This window comes from Acanthisitta chloris, unplaced genomic scaffold, assembly GCF_000695815.1.
Source record: "Acanthisitta chloris isolate BGI_N310 unplaced genomic scaffold, ASM69581v1 scaffold25960, whole genome shotgun sequence".
In the NCBI taxonomy this organism is placed as follows: Eukaryota; Metazoa; Chordata; class Aves; order Passeriformes; family Acanthisittidae; genus Acanthisitta; species Acanthisitta chloris.
In genome coordinates, this window is record NW_008652614.1 from 6,224 (window position 1) to 21,129 (window position 14,906).

The 14,906-nt window shown below is 46.5% G+C and overlaps 1 protein-coding gene across 1 annotated transcript in view; it reads right to left on the minus strand.

Moving 5' to 3' along the window:
- LOC103805278 (alpha-1,3-mannosyl-glycoprotein 4-beta-N-acetylglucosaminyltransferase B-like) overlaps positions 1–13,754 on the minus strand; it is an 18,542-nt gene extending 4,788 nt beyond the window's left edge. Inside the window, exons 1-8 of the mRNA XM_009077922.1 lie at positions 13,604–13,754; positions 12,698–12,829; positions 12,124–12,257; positions 9,982–10,028; positions 8,243–8,356; positions 6,943–7,018; positions 2,339–2,450; positions 1,297–1,427 (exon numbers count right to left, since the gene is read on the minus strand). Of these exons, the coding sequence (XP_009076170.1) occupies positions 1,297–1,427; positions 2,339–2,450; positions 6,943–7,018; positions 8,243–8,356; positions 9,982–10,028; positions 12,124–12,257; positions 12,698–12,829; positions 13,604–13,751 (894 nt within the window). The 5' untranslated portion in view covers positions 13,752–13,754. The remainder of the gene's footprint in view (positions 1–1,296; positions 1,428–2,338; positions 2,451–6,942; positions 7,019–8,242; positions 8,357–9,981; positions 10,029–12,123; positions 12,258–12,697; positions 12,830–13,603) is intronic.
- Positions 13,755–14,906: the final 1,152 nt, after the last annotated feature.

Genomic DNA, 14,906 nt, shown 5'->3' on the forward strand with positions numbered 1-14,906 from the left:
AGACTCCCCCAGGCTGCCCACCCTCTGGCAACACAGCTCCCTCCGAGCTATGGATCACTCTCAGAGGCTGGGACAGCTGTTGGAAAAATACAAGTGACACACCTCAGCCATTGCATGGAAGCTGCATGTGTTAGAAGGGTATGGAGTGGGCAATGTTAACACAAAAGTGTCTGGTTTCACTCTGTCACCACAGGCAGGCAAGAACCTACATGAGGGTTTACTCAAGGCTCACTGGAACTCCTCTGAGCTGCCTCACCTGCAGAGCAGGATTTCAAATCTTGCTCCTGTCTGTATGAAGTGGTGTGAAGACTCCTCAGTGGCATTACTAAGTGTAAAGCCAGGGACCTTCTGCTGTCCCCAGGAGTCACCTGTGCTATGTGCTAAAACCTGAAGCTTATTTGTTCCCCTGCCCTTAACCTCCTGCTCTGCACAGCTCCTGTCTGTCTCTTCTTGCTTCTTTACCAGCACACACTAACACATGCAAACACCTGCAGGAGGGACTGGCCACTCTAACTCTTGAACCTCCAGTTAACTCTTGAACCGTAAAACCCAAGAAGGAACAGAAACTCTGGGCAGTCCTCCCTGGCACTGTCTGTTACACAAGGAGACTTAGAGTAGTGACCAGCACTAAAGACTGGTGAGAGTGCAGAGTGGCATAAAGAAATACTTAGCATATCCTAGGGCTCCCCTGCAGTGCCACGAATGGCACCTGTTGCAAGTCACCCCAACTGTTTCTTCAGTTCCAGTAAAAAGCAGCACTTAGTGCACTCAATCTACACGTTTCCCTGCTTGCCTTTTGCATTTCAGGCAAACAGTCAATTTCTCCCAGGCAGTAAAAGGCTTAAAGCAAAACACCTAAGTTCTGCTTCCTGAAAGAAAGGACTTGGTAGGCAAATTTCAGAGCGGTGATGGTGAGATTGTGTGCTTTGATGACTTTGGTGTGAGAAGGTTAGCAGGCCATGAGAAACGACAATCCCAGAGGTTTGCATAGCCAAAATGCTCTCTCACTGCAGGGTGCTACGTGAGCAGCTGCACCAGCTGTGGCCTGTGCTCCCTGTGTGCTGAGCTGAGAGACACAGAGCTCTGGGGGGAAAGCTTGGATTTCTGAGCCAGGCCTCCCTGCATGGCCCAGTGGGCTCAAACAGTGTCACTGCAGATCCACAGCAGATCCCTCCCCACAAACTCCAAAGCCAGTCAGGTCTCAGAGATTCCTATTCTGCTTTTTGAGCATGACTGATCTCGCCACTGAGACCGTGTGACTATCACTCATGCTCAGAGGTTCATGGGCATACTTACTGCATCCTTCTCGGGGTTGCAGACTTTCACCCACAGCAGGTGGTCTATGAGCCAGTCTATGGGCTTGTCCTTATAGAACATGAGAAAAAATTCCACGAGGAGAGGCAAGTCTTCCGATTTAAACAATTTCCCTGGAAGCAAGACAAGAAGTTGCATGTTCAGATATTGGTATGGCTGTGCACAAATCACCAGCTTTTGTGTTCAAACATCTTTTGCTTAACCCAATGTTTCAGGGTCACTCCAGCCTGAAAGACATGGATGTAATTCTGGTCTTTAGAGAAGGTTTCACATGGCTCCAGCTTTGGAGAGCTGCTGCTCATCCAGCTCCTCGGGATTTTGCAGAGATCTCCATCCCATGCCTGGAGATACTCTCAGAGTCAACCAGTTGACTGACCATGTGTGTGACCATATCCAGGCTCCAAACACAAACCTGCCAGTCACCTGGAGCAGCGTGTAGGACGGAACCAAGTCTGAGTAATTCCCAAAATGCTGGACATGCAGTTTTACTGCCAATACTGTCCTGGATGTCTTTAACTTAAGACCTAGACATGAAAAACATTGCTTTTAAAGTAGTATCACTGTTCATGGAGTTCTCCTGCTATTAGCAGATTTGATTAGGTTCCTTTTTTGGCCTAACACTTATAAGGTGTCAGCACAAGTAAATTGTATTAGAACTTGTGTAAGAAACGTACTACTAAACACAACTAAATACCTCTCCCTGTGGGAAGGAATGTATATTCTGCTCCACAAGGGAAAGGAAGCAGATTTGTTTTCACAGATTATCTAAATTCTGTTCTGTGGTACAGGGGAATTACTTCCTTCCCATGGGAGCCCAAGTCTAGGCCCTATGCTGAGGACACTGCATTGAAAAGACAGTTTAAGGAACACAAAAAGCAAAAGACTTTGGTGTGATCTTTCCCAAAAAGCCAAGGAGGTTTTGGTATGCAAGTCTTTTCATGCTTTGAAATGTCATTCTGAGTGAGACCTACACAGCCAGAACAGCTGCAAATCCACTTAACCCTGCTGAGATCTTAATACTCACCAATAAACCCAAGATGGGAGAACTCAAGGACCATCCAGTCTTGGGACTGTTGAGAAGCAAAGCTTTTTATACTTTCAATATAATCAGCTTTGGCTATAATATCATCTTCCAGCTGGGGAAAAAAAGGCAACAGAGAAGAAGAGAAGGCAAGTGGTGCTTTTGTTGCTGGCAGAGGGGGTGGTGCTGGTGCCACCTGTGCTGTGTGTGACTCCTGCACGGTGGGCACTGAGAGCCAGCGCTGCTGTTCGGTTGCTGTGCTTCTGGGCTGGGATCACTCAGTACTTATCCACAGGACTGACCTGAACACCACCTCCAGAAAGGAGGACCTCCTACCCTAGAGAGAGCTCACTTAAAGGAAAACTTTAAGCAACAAGATAAGAGGTTAAGGAGGGCAAAGATAAACAGTTTGTACTTGAGTTGTATAAGCATTGATAAGCAATGGGAGCAAACTGCTTGACAAGAGAGGCATCTAAAGCACGTGGTGAAAAGCTTCAGGCAGACTTTGTCATTCATGAGAGGTGCTAGAGAAGAGCTGGGGATCATTACCAAGGTGCCAGGATAGAGCTAGTTGTCCCAGGGAATAGTAAGGCAAGATGTGCTGTGTGCACCAGGCTGAAGGACAGTGATGCACAGATCTTCTGAGGAGCTGTAAAGGCTGACACAGAACACAGCACTAGAGACAGCTGAAGGGTGCTTGGAAAGGAGCCCAACAGCCCTCGAGAGCATGGGAAAGGCCTTGGCTGCTTGTGTGCACAGCTTTCAGGAGAGAAGAGGGCACATGGAAACCAGAAGCTGTTCCTGCGGCTGAAGCTGAGGATAGAGAACCCAAACAAGGACCTTGGAGGTAATGACACCAAGGAAATAAATGCATTCCAGAAACAAAGAGCAGGTAGTTCCCAGTTTGAACTCAGCCTGGGTGTGAGAACACAGGAAGAGGATAGGCCTGCAGGAAAATGCTGTTGAATGTAGTGTAATCATAGAGTTAATTTGACCTAACTGCTGTACCTCCCTGGCTCTGGTGCATGTCTGCTGGGGCTGGAATCTGCTGCAGAAAAGCAGAAAGGATAAAAAGTATGATTTCCTGCTGGTTTTGTCTTCAACTGGCTCAGCACAGAGTCAGCACTGAGAGGGTGTGAGGGCAGACCCACAGCTTTCAGTTGCCTGTGGCCATCGCTGCTAGTGTGGGGCTGTGTGGAGAGAAACGCGTCAAGGGAGAGCCGAGGAGGAAGTGCATGAAGTCAGAAAGACAAGATTAAGAGATCTGTTTTGGCCTTGTCAGCTTTTGCTGATGGTAAGATAAAAAAACAGACAGAGGGAGACAAACTGATAAAGATGGATGTTTGCTAACAGATTCTGAGATCTGGGGACTGACCTGAGTTCACAGTTATGCAGAAAAGAACAACAAATAAACCCCCAAAACATCAACTTACAAGAATTTTGCCTAAAATTAAATGAGCTCAGAGGACTAGGCAGGAGCTGGATGGAAAGGGAGAAGAGCAAGGAATCACAGAAGGTGTTTGACAGTCAAAGACAAATTGAAGGGCAGACAAATCCAGGATGAAAGACAGAGAGGAGTATCCTAAAGCCCTAGGAGAACACCACAAGAAAGCACACAAGAGCAGCAAAGATTCAAAGTACAGAGGCTGTGATGCAAAGTGGGTGTGACTGTGGGCATGAACTGAACGTTCTGCACAGTGCGAAGCCTGAACCTGAGTATTGGAGAGCACAGTTTGATACCCCACACAGCACAGGCCATTCAGAGCTACCTATTTCACCCTACAATCTGGTGTTCAACTAAAGCACATCTTGGAGAACGTCTGCCATTGCTTCGGGCTTCCAGTACCACTTCTGCTCCAGTATGTCACACAACATGCAACCATCCTGAATGCTCAATGCTTGCACCCGAATTCTGCTCTGAGGTTCTCTGCCTTCAGCTTACAGCAACTTGTTTCTCACGCGCTCTTCTCTGCCAAAGGAGGTTATGCAGTGCACACAGCTGGATCAGGAAGTTTGAGGCATGAACTGTCTGGTCCATTTGCCCCATTGCAAACACATGATCACAGCTAATCTTCCTTCACCCATCAGCAGTTTGGAGTGAAAACGATACCTGCACTATAGCATGGCTAGGAAAACTTACCATGTGATAGACAATAAATGGGTTCGCAATCATCCTTCTGGCTGGGAGAGGGTAAAGTGAAGAGGCCACAAAAAAAGTGGAAACATGCAATGGCAAAGCATCTTCCTTTTGGAAGTATGTGAGGGTAGTTCTATCTTTTGAATCACTGACAATGAATATGTGAAGACTTTTAAGCTCTTTTTAGGAGCTCTACCAACTAACAGGCTTGATCTAGAGTCTAGTGAGGGGAATAAAAAGAGAATCCATACAAAGACTCCTCAGGAACACACTGAGCTGTTGCTCAGCCCTCAAACCCATTAGAGAAGGACTTGAGAAATTCAATCATGTGCACAGGGAAGTGCTGCTGGCAGTATGCACTACCAGTTTTACACTACGTTGTACACAAACACACACAGCATCCCCAGCCTCCACGTGAGGGGACAAAAAAGCACAGCAGTCGTGCAGCCAAGTCTGAGCTCCAGAACAGATTTTAGCTGAAGAAGCTAAGAGATTTGTCTGTGTAATTCATCTGTGCTTATAGGAAACACTTCCCCAAACTGCTGTACCTGTGCTTCTTTCAGGTTGGAAATGTCTGGTTACTTCAGAATGAACAAAGCATACCAGTGTGTGCTCACCCCCAGGCTGGGGCTGGGATGCCTCTGTGCTGCAATCCCACCCTCACAGGTGCCTCGGGGGCTCTGGGAATCCCAGGCAGCACAGTGAGAGTGCATAAGAGGATTCAAAGTACTTTCCCTTTGTAATTGATTGAGGAAATGTCACCCCAAAGCAAGGAGGAGCAGAAGAGGACTCTGCTTGGTCAGTGGGTAAGGTTGATCCGCAGGGTGACCCTGCTCACTTCAACAGACCTCACACAGCTGCTTGCTTAAATCCTGGCTCAGCAGGATTCTGAATGAGTGTTTGTTCAGCAAAGATCTTGTCTGGCTCATGACATAACTGCTTTGTAACACCAAGCCTAACTATGTGTGCTTATCTTCTTTCAAAATTTGGAAGTTAGTATCAGCCACCCAGACTGACAAAACAGTAAATAAGATCTAGACCACTTCAAGTTTTGCTTAAGGCAACTGAAGTAGGTCCTTGTACCTAAGGAAAGGTGTTGTTAAGTGATTTGCTTTGCATTAAGACAAGACTTCCCAATGGAGGGAGATCACAGCTGATTTTATGGCACAAGTGTTCATTCCCCTGTGCTCTGCAGAGCAGGCTGGGCCAGGCCAGTGTCTGTGCTGCAGGAGCAGCTGCAGTCTGGGCAGCCAAAGGAGGACGTGGATGCAGTAGGCACAGTATGAGGAACGGGAGGAGGAAAGCAGAGTTCCCTTTTAAGAAAACCCTGAATGCAGGCAGAGCTGCCTCCAGCCCATCACAGTCCATCCTGGCTCCTACCAGCACAGCTCAGTCCTGTGTGATGGCTCAGACAAGGAAACACAAGTCCATGAGTGAGTCACTGCCATGCCAGCCTGAGTGCTTGGAGAGCTCTGTGACAGGAAGGGACACTAAGTGTCTGGCAGCATCTCAGCCTTTCATTTCACCACGTTCCCTAGGCCTCAATGCTCCAGTGCACTTAGCAAACTCGGGTAATGTCCTTAAAAACATACAGAAGCCACAGGAAAACACTTCCCTTTCCATTAGGACATAGCTGTTTAATAGGCAATACTTCTGTTTGTCTACCTGCCTTCTGAGCACATCTGAGGACAGAGTGTGGGCTCTCCAGCAACCCAACCCAAGTGTGTCTGTGTTAAACCCCAACAAGAGCTATATGAGCTCGTGTCCCTGCATTCTTCTGCTCCTGGGCATCTTGAGATGTCCTCGTGTGATACAGAGCATGGGGCCTGCTGGGGCAGGAGGAGATCCAGGAAAACTAAAAACCAAGAAAAACGCTCTTCTGAGCCTTTTTACACAATGTTGGCATTAATGAGCTACCTGAAATTTTATGGATCTGTTCCACCACTCACAGCCCTGATGACTTTTGAGATCTCAGTTGGTGATTCTGAAGTGCCAATCTAGAAGGAGTGCATGGGGATCTCCTTTAGCACCACGTATTGTGGGGGATCTCAGGCCTGTGCCAGCCTTGTCTCTGCTGTCACCACACTGGTGTGTTTCCCTGCCTGCAGCTTTCAGTTCCCTGTGGTCTGGGCTATGGCCTGGACCTAGCAGCTCTGTTCTGCCTTGCTGCACTGAGTGGAAGTTCAACTCAATTCTTAACCTAATCAAACAAGGGTTTCACGCTTCAGTTCCTTGCTGTTCAACCTCACCAGTGACAAGAAGGCACAAGAGGGATTAATCAGACAGGGCCTGGCTGTGAGATGTATGCAAACACAGAAATATAGGGATGCTTGTAAAGAGCACAGGGAAAGTACACAGAGAATCACAACAGACTTCTGGCTTTGCTGAGGCCTCTGAAGCAAACTAGGATTGCCAAAGCTAATCATCAGTGCAGAGGTATCACAGCTATTTAACGATAACACGGACATACCTGTAAATAAAATGACCCCTTAGGTTGGGCATACAGCATTAAAAAGCTATAATCCAAATTCTGCTTAGTTCTCCACCTAAATATAAGCAGCAAATTCTGATAAGCTTATTGGGAGTGTTGCAAGAGTTATTTCTACAATAAAAGCATTTCCAATGCTCTGCAGGGTTTTTTTTTCCTGCAGTAAAACTGTAAAACTGAGTATTCTAACCCACTGTAAGTGCAAAACATTCCTCCATAACCAGTGTAAACATCCACAAATTTGACTTTCCCATAGAAGTTAACATTAACTAAGCAAAAGGTTTTGACCTGTGTCAACGGAGCCTGAAACAAAATGTCTAACCAGTTTATTCATGTCAAAGGACTTACAGATTCTCCCTATTATCTTATGAACAGTAGAGACACATAGATTATTTCAGGGTGAAAAAGTAAGTACTTTTACTTATGAGCAGCACAAAGGCAGGTTGATAACTTTAATTTTCAGGTTTAACACAAGTTTTTGCCTGCAAAGGAGAGGATGAGGTTGATATTTGATAATGCTGAAAGACTAGAGAGCAATTTGTCAGTGTTTAGTTAACATAAGTGTATCTGATTCAAGTCGAATAGTATCTGAAGCTGAAGTTGTGAAGATGTTTATGCTCTGAAGCACTCAGCTCTGTCTATAAAGCTAATGCACAGACACAGAGCCCTGTGGATCCCCTCCTGCCCATGCTCAGCACTGCAGCTCTTGCTGCTCTGCTGTGGTGTCTGATCAATGAGTTATTGGTGACTGAAAGGAAATTACTTCCCTCCAATAAATCAATGTTTTTAGGTCATCATATCTGTCTCAGTGAATTCGGGGCACATGAGCAAATGAAACCACTGGTTAGAATGTATTGATAGCAGATAAAAAGCTGATGATCACCAAAAGTTAGGTCATTAATGAAACCCACAGCAGTTGTCAGCAGTTAGCTAAGGGCCATGAGGGGTTTCCTCTGTGAGTTCACAGAGCCTCTCCCTTATCTATCACAGCAATATATTCCCATTTTTCCCTCTAGGACTGGATCATGCAGCCTATTGCCATTTGGCACCATTCACCTGGTCTAGAACCCGTGGGGTGACAAGAGCCAAAGGAGGAGAATTGGCTTTCACCCTGGAGCTTCCCTCAGGATCCCCTTGTGCAATCATTTATTGGTTTTAAGCACAAATTGGGGTCCATTAACTCTGAAACACAAACAGATCAGCTCAAACAGTGCTGACTTCTGCAGAATCTTCCCTTTCATACTCTTAGCAAAAGTTCTTGGGTCTTATAGAGCCCCCTTACCTCACTCTGATCTCAGAGTCCCCAAATGTTTGCTTCAGGTTGGAAAGATCTGGATAATAAGAAGCAGGAGGAGAAATAACCTCTAGGACTCCAGACTGGATTTCTCTGGGGAAGCTGTGAAGAGAATCTCAGTGAGACCTCAGTCCTCAAAAAGACTTCTGAGGGCAACCCCCGAGAGCAACTGCCCAGAGCCAGTCCTGCTCCTCCACACCTGGAATTCTTAACTCTAGCAGAGAAACTGTCACAGACACTGCAAATCTGGCACCAAGAAGGCTCTTTGACAACCATCAGATCATTATGGTTCTGACCTCACACACTGAGTTCAGTAACTCATCACAGTCTCAGAAAATACTGGAGAAAAGGGTCTCAGGGATCCTGTCCCTCCTGCAGCTCCAGGTGCTTACTGCCCATCCTGAGATGGTTGCCAAAGTACAGCAGTAACTCACAGCCAAATCCACCACCTAGACCAACACACAGCTGGTGTGAGAGCTCCTCTCTCCCCTCCCCTTGCTCTGCCCTCTAGCCAGTGATGCTGTCCCAGGGCAGGAGTTTGGAACGGGGAGTCTGGGTCTGGTCTCTGCTCCAGGGACCACATTTGCCATTTATAAAGTCATTGAAAAACTGTAATCTGCTTTGGGAGCCAAACCTGGAAGCCAAATCTCTTCCTTCCTCCCAAAACAAAGCCAAAACACAAAACCCCAACACAAACCAGGTACAGGATCACTGACATAAGGAGCTTTCAGAACCAAGTTACCCATTTCCTACGATCAATGAAAAAAGATAACACTGAAAATTAAGCACATCAAGTACAGCAGCATGGAAAATATCTCAGCCACACTGGCAAAGCATCTGCTCTGCAGGAACATCTTCAAAAGCCATGAAAAATATAAAAATGACCTAAGTGCTTACATTGCTGCAGGTACTGTGCCTTGGCAGTGCTCAGGACGCCCAGGAGGAGTGTCTGTCCTCTGTCCTCCCGTAGCGCTCCCGGCTGAGCTGACCCTCTGGAGGCAGCAGGCGATGGATGCTGCTCCCGACAGACTCAGGGTGAGGAGCCTCTGGGGCAAACCCACCCACTAAACAGTCTGGGAAACCCTCGAGTGGAGCAGGATGTGCAGGAAAGCCCCAAGAAGTGCAGGAAAAGGACAGCTCCTCCAGGGACCTTGTTCAAATATTTTGGGGTTGGTTTGGGTGGGTGTCCACCTCTTCACAAGTAACAGGGCGAGAAGAAACGGCCCCACGTTGCAGCAGGGCAGGTTTAGATAGGGTGGTAGGAAACATTTGCTCACTGAAAGGGCTGTCAAGCACTGGAACAGTGCTGGACTCGGAGCTTGGCAGTGTTGGGCTCACACGTGAGCTCCTTTGGCCTCTGCAGGTCCTTTCCAAGCTGCCCAGCTCTGTGACAGACTGCAGGACACACTGCAGGGCTGGACAGCCCTTGGGCACCCAGGCCCTAATGACTGCATCCTTACCTTCAGAGGGAGAGACTTAGGTTCCAGTAAACCTTTACAGAAGTTTAAGCTGAGACTGATTAGCTGAAGCACATTTATGAAAGAACTGGAAAATAAATTGCCCCACATCCTTCTGCTCTGAACTCCACAGTGTATATGCACACACACCAGGAGTGCACCTTGCCTCGATACTTGGCAGGTCTGTTGGGTGCTGAACTGCTCCAGTTCCTCCCACAGCAGCTCCAAAGGTGTTTGATGGCTGCTGGGGGTACACTCCAGGGTACTCACCTGGCCTCAACACTTCCTGCAACACTGTGCACATACTCTGCATCCACCTAGGGGAAAGAAGGGCGTTCAGTCCAGGCCACCTATCTTTGTATTCAGCAACATTTCTAGGGAATATTTGTATGCAAATACTTCATTTTCATTCTCCCGTTCTGTTCCTTCTAACTGACGCACTGTTACAGCAGCATCTCCCACTGAAGGTCAGTATGGGCTGTCCAAGCCAACTAAATTCTCAGTGTAGCTGAAAGCAAAAGTGAACTAGTTCCAACTGTGCTTTCTGTGTTTTGCTTTTCACTGCTTTTGCAGGAGGTCAGGCCTTTTTCTGCAGGAAATTCTGTCCTGCAGCTTTCAGTTCTGCCAGAAAAGCACATAGAACTGCCAGTAAAAAGCAGCTTCAGGCTAATCATCCAAAAACCATGCAAAGACTGACACTGGTAAGAAAAACCAACTCAGCAAAGTGTTCTAAAGCTGGTGAGACTTAACACATTTATTTAGTTTCTTCCTAATGTAACACACTTTTGGCTCTTTGTCTGGGAATTGTGAGGACACTGTTATTCATTACTGCTGTTCCATAAAAGTGAGTGTTCCAGTGTGCAAAACACACCTACCAGCTCTATCAGAGTGCTAAGTTCTGTGGATGTGATTTCCAAGGCAATACAACACCTGTCTTAGCAGCTCAGATCTTTCTTAAATACACAAATAACTGTTGCCAGTTAGACAGTAAATGTGCAATAAATAAAAATGCTGTGAAGTGGCAAGAAAAGAACTGTGATAAGAGGGAAAATACCCAGAACTTACCACTCACTTTCAGTCAATAAGTTACTCTGACTTAACCTGTGATGTAAACATTTAACCTGACCTGTTGAAACCTTCTGGGGAAAAAGGAAGGTGTGGATCCATGATCAGTGGACACACCTGCCCTCCCCTCATAATAAACTGTACTTAATCACCTCTCTTAACAGCACAACCTGCTCCAACTTACTGCACGGCTGCAAAGTGGGAGCTGCAACATGTGGCTTTGGGGATGGGAGAAAGGGGGTAAGAACTCTGTCCATGGCAGTTTAATCCTAAATTGGCTGCTTGGACAGTTACGACAGCCAGAGCTACTGGTTGTGTAAAGTGTCACACCAGGAAACAGTGGGAAGGTAGCCAGAAGTTAACCCTTAAAACCTCAAGGACTCTGCAGCCTTGTAATAAGAGGGTTATCTGACTGGCAGCTAGGCAAAGCTCATCACTGCCAGGGCTCTTAGCTGGAAATACCAATGTAAGCTCAGCTCCTGAACACTCTGCTGATGAGGAGCTACAGCCGGTAATGTTGGTCCTATAGACTCATCCTTGTGGTCCAAACAGAAGAGTCATCACCTACCTCATTCAAGTGCCCTGTATCCTGTTTGAGAGTGCTACAGCTGCAAAAGGTGCTCTAAGTGGTGGCTGAACTGAGACAGGCAAACTGCCAATGGATACAGGTATGAATTTAATGCTGTTTACAGCAGGACAAAGCAACGAAGTCTGAACACATGCACAGACTTCACCTGCAAACAGCTATCACTAGCTCATTCCCTTCTGGGGCTTTTTCCTAATGTGTTCAAGACAATTTAGAATGAGAAGAAAATGAATTTACTTCTAATATTTCACCTTGAGCACTGTTTGCTTCCCCAAACATGGAGCTGTTCAAGTCTCTGCACAGTTTTCTTTTGCCCAGGAGATGCCCATACACATGCAGAAGGCTCCAGTATGTCTAAGTGCTTTGCAAGGTATGTGATACCAAACCAGCAGATGACTAAACTTTTGTTAGACTAAGGCTCCTTGTTTCAGGTTCTGTGGAGGACTTACATTTCACTCTGGAAGCAGAACACCTGACCTTTGGAGATATATAATGAATTCATATGGTTTTACTGGAAAATCTGCCTCAACGACTGTGTTGGGAAATGTAACATGACTTTTTACCCTTCAGCCACCTGAGTTACAGGGCTTTCCACATCTGAACACTGAGGCTGTAACTGCTCACCATCCCCTCCAGCCCTGAAGAAATTCCTCCCAGAGGACTGCCTAGCAGGATTTTGCAGCCTCTCCCACACTATTACACTGACACAAATCTCTAGAATATGTTTCCATCAGCCTATGCACCTTCCCACACCAGCCTACCTCTGCTACAAAGATGATTATCACACAGTCCTTCTTCTGCTCCTCAGAAAGCCCATACAGGAGGGAGTGCAGGGTGTTAATCAGGTAACTCTGTTTTTCCCTTTTCACAGTAGGAATACCCATCACCAGTGAGACTGCAAAGAGAGAGAACCACAGGGTCATACAATGCTAGGGGTTGGAATGGAGCTCAGAGACCACCCAGCCCCAACCCCTGCCCTGGGCAGGGACACCTCCCACCAGAGCAGGTTGCTCAAGGCTCAGCCAACCTGGCTGTGAACACTACCAGGGCTGGGGCAGCCACAGCCTCCCTGGGCAGCCTGGGACAGTGTCTCACCACCCTCACAGGGAAAACTTCTGCGTAAGAACTTATCTAAATTTCCCTCTCTCAATTTGTGCCCATTGCCGCTTGACCTGTCCCTGCAGCTCCTAACAGATCCCTCTGCAGCTTCCCCGGAGCCCCTTCAGCTCCTGGAAGGTGCTCTGAGGTCTCCACACAACCTTCTCTTCTCCAGGCTTCACTGAATTTCATAGGAAATACAAACATGTACAGAATAGAAGCCAAACTATTTCCTACCTCCAGTTCTCTGTTGCCCAAAAACAATGTCAGGGAAAATTGCATCATGGTGCTCTCGCAGGTGAGGGAGGTAGTAGTAGATGTTTGTAAGGTGTGTGGGAAGTTTCCTGGGGGTGTTCCAATTCATTTCATCTGAAAGAAACAACAGTAAAAGCATTTCAATTTTTGCTGTATGATAAAATTTGCCTGGAAGGGGAGGCAGAGGGATAGAACAGACACCAGCACAGGGTCAGACCACACACCAGCACATAAGAGCTTCTAAAGGCAGTTTGCAGTGGCACCCAGACTCCTTCTGAAGTTGGAGTACACTGTGAAATGCCTCCAGCACAGAGATGCCTCTGCTAGTTCCCCTTCTGTCCCCAAGGAAGCAGCTTTTCCAGTCTGAACAGGGAGTAAAGCACATCCTGCACAATGACATCATTTATTTGAGGGACAGAATCAAACTGTCAGTCTCTTGTGTGCAACTACAGTGTACAGCGAGGTGGAGATGTACACCAGTCTGTCAGGCAAGGCAACTCAGCAGTTCAGTTAAGCAATGGGAAGAAGCCAGATCACTAAACTCATTGAATGCTGCTGTCCTTCCCCAAAAAATCCACAGAAAGGCAGAGAACACTCCTCCCTCCCCCCAGAAGAAGAGTTTTAACTGGCATCACATATAAGCATTCGGAGTTTGCTTCGGATTTTTAACTAACCACTTGCAGGATAAACTCCAACAGGGACATTCTTAGGCTGTGTCTAGTCTTCCTGGGGCCTCTCAGCTCTTGGCCCAGGCAAGCTCCCAGCTGCGTGTGACCTGCCTGCTATTTGTTAATATGATCAAACCAATGATTTTTCTCCCCACACCAGTGACAAACATGAGCACACAAACCTGAGCTGTTAACACAGGACATTTCTATGCACACAAACCTGTATGATTTCTTGTCAAGTTAATTATTCTTGCAATTATGTGTTTAATTTCCTCCAGGGCATTGCTCAGTTCATGGGATCTCTTTTTATTCTCCTTTTCAGCATACAATAGTCTCTGCTGAAGCTCCAGAAACTGTTGTTCATACATGTGTAAGTCATCTCCTGCAATGAGAACATCATTTCTTTTCAGAGAGGTGATATGTGTGATGGAATAAAGAGACACTCCAGAAGATGAGGTCCCCAGAAGCATATAACCAATAGTAAAGTTCATTCATGAAAAGAAGGAGCCTGGAGGAGCCTTAAGGAGGTTGAGTTCAGGAAGCACAGCTGGGCAGAGGCTTTCCACTGACGACAAAACCAGAACTGTGACATCCATAACAAGGAGGCAGTGAAGGCCTGGGAGCTGCAGGGGAAGGTGCTACCAGTGCAGCAAACAATGGTTTTCACTACATGACAAACCTCGATGAAGCTTTTCATGTTGAAAAGTGCAATTATGCAATGGCTTGTCTGTTGTATCACAACTGTTAAGACTAAAACAGAGATATTGAAGGTACTCCACCTGCATCTATGAGTTAAAAAGTGTCTGGAGCATACTAAGAACTACCAGTAAAGAGGCTGTTTGCACTTGGATGTACTTAGTTAGTTACCAGCTCAAACTGTGCTCTTTCACACAGCCCTTTCACACAGCCCTTTCAGCCCTGTGGTGTCAGTGTGACTCCAAACGACTGGTGGCTCTGCTGGGCTGAGTTTGGCCAGCACCAAGTCATTGTATTTTGTTTGCGTAAAGGTGAGCACACCAAAACTCACAGGTGCCTCTGGCAACTGAAAGGTTGACTCAACTGTCATGAGTGCACCCAAAGAAACTGCCATTCACAATCAACCTTATCTATCTCTTCAGGCCAGATGAGGGAAACCACATCTTCAAGTCTGTCAGAACTGAAGCTTCTGTTCAGTGAGCAGAACAAGGTTCTTGATAATCACTTATCTCACGTGCGGGGACAGCAAGGGCTTTACAGAAGGAACACAATGTTCTCTCACCCTTAGTGAAGAATGAACTTATTATAAATGTATCTAGCTGGAAATAGAACATGAGATGTTCTAAGTGTTACTAGAGCATATGCAAATGAGCAATATTAAGTATTCTTTAAACCTTGGGCAAAAAATGTGTGTCAGGAAAGCAGCAAGAAGCTGAACACCCTAAATGTCTGAACAGTCATTAATGTTTCAGCGGCTTTGTGTGTTCTAGCAGCAATGAGGTCAACTCTCAGTTGACCTGATGTTGTTTATGGGTCCCCATAAATCT